This window comes from Trichoplusia ni, unplaced genomic scaffold (genome assembly GCF_003590095.1).
Source record: "Trichoplusia ni isolate ovarian cell line Hi5 unplaced genomic scaffold, tn1 tig00002395, whole genome shotgun sequence".
NCBI lineage: Eukaryota > Metazoa > Arthropoda > Insecta > Lepidoptera > Noctuidae > Trichoplusia > Trichoplusia ni.
In genome coordinates this window covers 11,505-17,842 of record NW_020800274.1, presented here as the reverse complement: position 1 = coordinate 17,842, position 6,338 = coordinate 11,505, and the positions used below count along the sequence as shown (strand labels likewise).

Genomic DNA, 6,338 nt, shown 5'->3' with positions numbered 1-6,338 from the left:
TTGTAAACAAGATGATACTCGATAGGATATGATATTCTGTTTTCTTATCATGAGTAGGCATTTAATCTTCTGATCGATTGATAGATAAGTTAATTAAAATAGTCGTAGGTAAGGGCTTATAGCATAAGATGCTATTGATAAGACCGCTATTTTTACTTATTAATTCTTGTTCTGCTGTAATGAAAAACGCAATTTTCCTGTGTTCGTAAATTAATGTTATTATTTTATTTTGTAACCCAATAGTAGCGACTGTACTCACGTGAGGATAATTGAGGCGACTACTATTTATTGTATTAAGCAATGGAACTTTTTCCTTATATCTATATCTTACTAAGAGTCGTTTCCACTTGATTTAATTCAAATAAAGAACCTCAATTACCCCCTAACCAGCTCTTTCGTCAGTAGCAATAATTTAAGACTAATTTGCGTTTTCTTTTGTTCCAGGTTGTCTAACATGTGTCCAAGTGTTGAATATAATGGTCCTCCTCGGGTTTATGTTGAACTACGCCCTCAGAGTGAACCTCACGATCGCGGTCGTCGAGATGATTTACGATGAAAACGATAATCACACGGTGGCTAACCTCACGCTTGGTCCACACAATGTTACTGAGGTAAGAATACTTTTTAGTAACTTTAGTAAAGGCCTATACCCAGCTGCAGACTGTATTGGGCTGGGTTCATTGATTATATTATATTGTTGATTGATAATATAGTTTAGACTTTTGTTCTCCTACTTCCTTACCTTTTTTAATTTCTTCTTTTATTTCCCGTTCTTGAATATTTTTGTACCTCTTAATCTTCCATTTCCACACCTCAGATTCTTCTACTAATGTTTGTTAATTCCATGTCATTTAAAGATGTTTTTGTGAATGTTAAAAAATATTTAATTAAATGATGTTTCTAAAAGATAAAAAAAAGTCATTAACATTCCTTGCAACATTTTTTGCAGCTTATTGACTTATACTGTAAAAAATTCTAGCACATTCTAGAGATCATAACTCGGGTTATTCCCTCCCTACCGCAAAACTGATAGGCGTTTCCTATTGTATTCAACTTTCTCATATTGATAGGTATTCAAAAACATAACATTAATTCCAAACTCCACAAATAATCTTGCAGTTGTACAATACACGAAAACATTTGTATGTATTTTGATTTTTTTCCTGCATCCGTGTAGGGCAAATCCCTTTGAAAGAATTCTGCTCATCAATCATTTAGGTAACGGGAACTTAAATCAGTGTACCATGAAATTATATAGGAAGCTTTACTGCTGACAGTTGCAGAATTGGCTCCTAAATCTTATATTGTACCGAACCAATTTCTTTCCTTATCCTCATACGAATATATCTTCCTTATTTCTTTCTTCGTTCGGTTTTATTGCGGTTGTAGAAGCGCGACAACTCGCTACAGGTGTTGCTTGTCGTCTGTCTTTCAAGACTACGATAATATTCTTTAAAGTTGGCTTTAGGCCCTAAGACATGCTCATGTGTTCGTTGCCTAATATTCATTGTTTTCTCCCAGCATCCAGAGCACATAGAACAAACACGCTATCACTGGGACACGAAACAGAAGAACCACCTTCTCGGCTGCTTCTTCTGGGGTTATGTGCTCACAGAACTACCAGGTGGCAGACTGGCGGAAATTATTGGAGCTAGGTAAGAAAAATACAATATTTAATATCATTCTCATAATTCTCAGAATTTCATATTGAGAAAGGTTTTCCGGTTGGGTCAGAATCATTATAAACTGTTACGAAAACCAGGGACTGAATAACCCGAAAATTACGGTATGTTTAAATAACGGTATGACGTCATACCGTAAAAAAATTGTTACCGCTATATTTGGATACCTAATTTTATTTCGGTACCTTAATTTTTGGGTACCAATATACAGTGGCGTAGCGTGCCATTTTGGCGCCTGGGGCGGGAGACCCACTTTGCCGCCCCCATTCTATAGGTGCTTAATTAAAATTAAATTGCACAGGCAATGAGATACTTTTTATTGAAGAAAAAATTGGATGAGCGGTTTTACAAGCGGATTCTACGAGCCTTATGAGCAGCGAAGTCAGAAATAACTTTGTCAAAATCAATATTAGCAGCCAATTCTTGTTCAATCGACAATATAGCCAAGTTTGATAATCTAGCGGAGCTCATAGTAGATCTGAGGTAATTTTTTATTAGCTTCAACTTCGAAAAACTTCTCTCACAGCTTGCCACACTAATCGCCAAAGTCAAATATATACGAATCAAGATGACTATATTTGGAACCGAAATTCCGAGATTCAGTTTTTGAATGAACTGGAGGAGCTCCAGTGGTCCTTTACCACTTATATCTTCCTCTGATTCAGAACAGGCAATAAATTGCTGGAGACGCTTCCGCTCCATCTGAAACTCGTCCTTGTCGATGTCTTCTAATACATGGGAAAGATCACACTCGAACTTGCTGTCCAAAAGTTTTGCTGGCATCAAAAATCCGAACTTGTCCGATATTTCTTGAATTTGCTGGAATCGAGTCGTCATTTCTTGAATGATCTTGTCCAATGATGCGAACACCTCTCGACGGATTTCCTGCTCGTGAGACAAAGCTGCATCTGCAGAAGATTCATCGCCATGCATGCGTTTTTTCCTGCGAATTCTTCTCGTTTTGAGTTCGATTCCGAGTTTTTCGCAAAGAGTCTTAGCAAAGTCAATTGCTTCTTGCACTAAACGGTCTCTACTTTCCACTAAGAGGGTTTTCAAAGCGCAGAGTTTCTGAGCACACTTATCCACACTTAGTCCTCGTTGCTGCAGGTAAATCTGTGCGTCATCTACTTCAGGTAGCACTGCAGCCCAAAAGCCAAGAAAAGTTAGGAAGTTAAATGACTGCATGGCTGTCAGGAGAAGACTGGCTCCCGATCTTGTTTCGGAAGTTTGAGATGAATCTGTTAATTGTTCCAGTACCTCAAGAACTCCCTCAAACTTATTTTTAAGCATCTTGACAGCTACATGTCTAGCGCTCCAACGCGTTTCAGTGACTCGTTTCACTGCTTGACCTGTGACGGCAACCAAAGCGTTCCATCTAACAGTTGATGCAGAAAAGAAGGCAAATAGCTTCTCTAGAATTCCAAAAAACGTCACCGAATTCACTGATTCAGAAGCAGTGTGTACCCCAGCCAAGTTTAGTGAGTGGTTTGTGCATGCAACGAATAGAGCTTTCGGATTTAGTGCTTTAATCCGGGCTTGAACTCCATTGTGGATCCCTGACATTGTGGCAGCATTGTCATAAGCCTGTCCTCTCAGATTCTGTATGTCCAGTCCGTCTGATGTTATCTTCGCGATTATATCGTTGCTGAGATCTTCTGCATTTTTTCCTTTTGGTTGGAAGAAGTCAATGAAAGATTCTACCACAGCGACTTTTTCTCCTTCGATATGTACGTATCGCAGAACTTGGCTCATTTGGTCATTGTGGGAGATGTCTGGTGTACTGTCGAAGATTACGCAATAATATTTAGCTTTTTGAATACGACGGATGATGGTGGATCGAACTTGCTGTCCCAGTAAATTTATAAATTCATTCTGGGTTTCTGGAGACAGATATGAAACTGACACTCTTGCTCCCAGCTTTATCTTTGTCAGGTGTTCCATTAGAAGAGGATCGTATTCAGCTAGGAGGTGCACTAACTCTAGAAAGTTCCCGCGATTGCCACTATCATCTCCTCGAATGTCTTCTCGATGTCCTCTGAAGGCCAGATTCTGTTTGGCTAAGAACTGGATAATATTCAGCAACCTGTACAATACATCCCTCCATTTCTTCTCCTCACTTTCGAAAACTTCTTGTTGTTTCTGATCGATGGTTGCTTTACAGTTCAGGCAAACTTCCAACTCCTTCCATTTCAAGAAACTCTGTTCATGGCCCAGGTTATTTTCATGGTCTCCGATTCTTGGATTTAGCTTCCACCATTTGTTGAATCCTTCTTCAGATGCGAAGTTCGAGCCGGAATTGCCAAACAGCTTGCAAGAAAAACAATACAAAGACTGCTTCAGAGGCGAGTACACCAGCCATGTTCGGAGAACCTTTTCGCCATTAGATAATGGTTTGTAGAACCACTCTTTGGTTAGTTTTCGGGTACCGCCTTTCGTTGAAGTCCCTGAGCGAACAACATCGGCAAATTTGGAATCGATGTGCTGTACTGAGTCAGACCCGCGACGTACTAGAAGCGTTCTGACTTCGTCGGTCATAGGAGAAGGCCAGCAACCTACATCGTCGAGATTCACATCTTTGACTTCGGCAGGAGCAGAAGGCACGATTTCAATTATGTCTTCTTTGGCAACATTCACTTTTTCTGCAGGCTTATGACTAGATGCTTGAGGCACATCTGGTGAGTCGACTTCGTCTTGACCCTGCTCTGTGGTGGGACCAGAACTACTTCCAACTGCGACGCCAGGCACGTCTTCTTCTTGTGCCTGTAAAATAAGTTATGTATTCCCATGAATATTGGCTAGAAGACACGTTAGAATTTCAAATAAGTATTTTAACTATCACAAAACAAAAGTGGTTTTGGTGACGGCGCGGCTAAATGAAAAATTATGTTACCTACCATAAATAATCAAGTGATCAAAAAACAAAGAAAATATTCCTAGACATTTACAAAACATTCCCAATACAAAATTTCATCTTATTTTGTTTAGCGGCTTAGGCTATAGAGCTGACAACTAAAAACAAACGCACATACATACACATTTTGATTTTTTACTTTAGATAAAGAACCTTGCAATTTATTGCGAGCGACCCAGCCAATAAAATGTCTAAAATAACTGGAGTAATTCTAGGCCACACACGATTCTAGATGGAGGAATCATATATCTACTTACACTGGAATCACTTCCACTGCTGCAGGATGCCACCGAAGACGTTAACGTGGCTTTCGAACCAGAACTAGAACTGAAATATTTCAGTAATGCACCTTGAGACTTTTTCGCATCTGCTGCTTTCTTAGCCCTTTTTTTGCGGAATTCCGCACCGCTTTCTTTGACTCTTTTCATTTTCAAAAACTAATTCAAAGATTGGGTAAAGATCTAAATGTTTAGTTTTAGAAGATTCAATAGTATTTAAAAGATCGAAACACAATCAAAACGACTTTCGTTCCGTATCCAAAACTCTCGCAAAACAAACATACGAGTAATGCGTGATTGCGTAATGGCACTTCACGATGCACTAAAACAAACAAAGTACCTACAAATGAATGCGTAGTACTAATTCAATGAGTGCGAAAGAGAGGCATCGACACGGGCCGACTCGTAAAACAAAAGATTTCAGATTCAGATCAACTCGGTTCGCGCGCGTTGCCTCGCCGGCGCGGCGGGCGGGCGGCGCGGCGTGATGCGATGTTGCCGTTCGTATGTAAACAAACAAACCTTATAAAGAGCTCTGTCAGTAATTTAGCAATTTTTCTTTTAAATAAATTTTAAAAAATCCTTTGTGCGCAAAATTTTATATAAAAATGGAAAATTATACTGTGTAATGAAATGAATGAATCATAGATCAGATCTCAACCCGCTTCAACGGCGACATTTTGCCGCCCCCGCGGGCTGCCGCCCGGGGCGGGCCGCCCCCTCCGCCCCACCCACGCTACGCCACTGCCAATATAAAAAGGTATATTTCGCTAGCAGTACTTAGCCGTTACTAAATAAAGGTATGAAAAGATGGAAAGACGAAGAAAACAGGATTGTTGCCGGCGCGCACGGTCGTGCCTTGGCCTTGACCACCCTTTTCGGTGCCTCGCACCCCTCGCCCACGTCCCGCAACTGTCAACGCTATATTTTTCGGTACCGATATCGCATAAAGGTTAAATAGCGGTATACCCTAACTTTTATTTTTTTAAGGTACACTTATTTTATACCGGTAGCGTAACCTTATACCGTAACCCCTTTCAGTCCCTGACGAAAACTTCCTTTACCCAGCGGTTTTAAGATGTACCGTGTACTGAGTAAAGCTCAAAGTAATCTTGCTGAATACATACGTATATCAGCGCGCATAATCAACGTTTCTTAATAATTACTGCCATTAACAAGTTGACTTAAATAAAATATGTATTACGTATGACATCTCGTGATAATACTGGTTTTTCAATGTAACGTGAATTAAATATGTAGGCCAAGTTCATGAATTACTATTACCATGTTTGATGTCGACAAATGAGGATATAATTGTTGTTTATCAACTGTTCACGAATAAGGAATATTACGTACATATTCAATTTCCTACCTTTCCTACTAGACACTGTGTGTCTTTAGCCAAGTGTAATACAATCCGGATTTACTGAGAGAGATAAAATTATCCTTGGAATAGAACTTGCCAAA

The 6,338-nt window shown here is 39.7% G+C and overlaps 1 protein-coding gene across 1 annotated transcript; it reads right to left on the bottom strand.

Annotated features, from left to right (window-relative positions):
• Positions 1–2,027: 2,027 nt before the first annotated feature.
• Positions 2,028–5,617, bottom strand: LOC113507538 (zinc finger MYM-type protein 1-like). Its single transcript, XM_026890394.1, has 2 exons — positions 4,851–5,617; positions 2,028–4,442 (listed from the first exon to the last, which is right to left on the bottom strand). Exons 1-2 carry the CDS (start codon positions 5,019–5,021, stop codon positions 2,028–2,030), a joined length of 2,586 nt encoding a protein of 861 aa, XP_026746195.1. The 5' UTR covers positions 5,022–5,617.
• Positions 5,618–6,338: the final 721 nt, after the last annotated feature.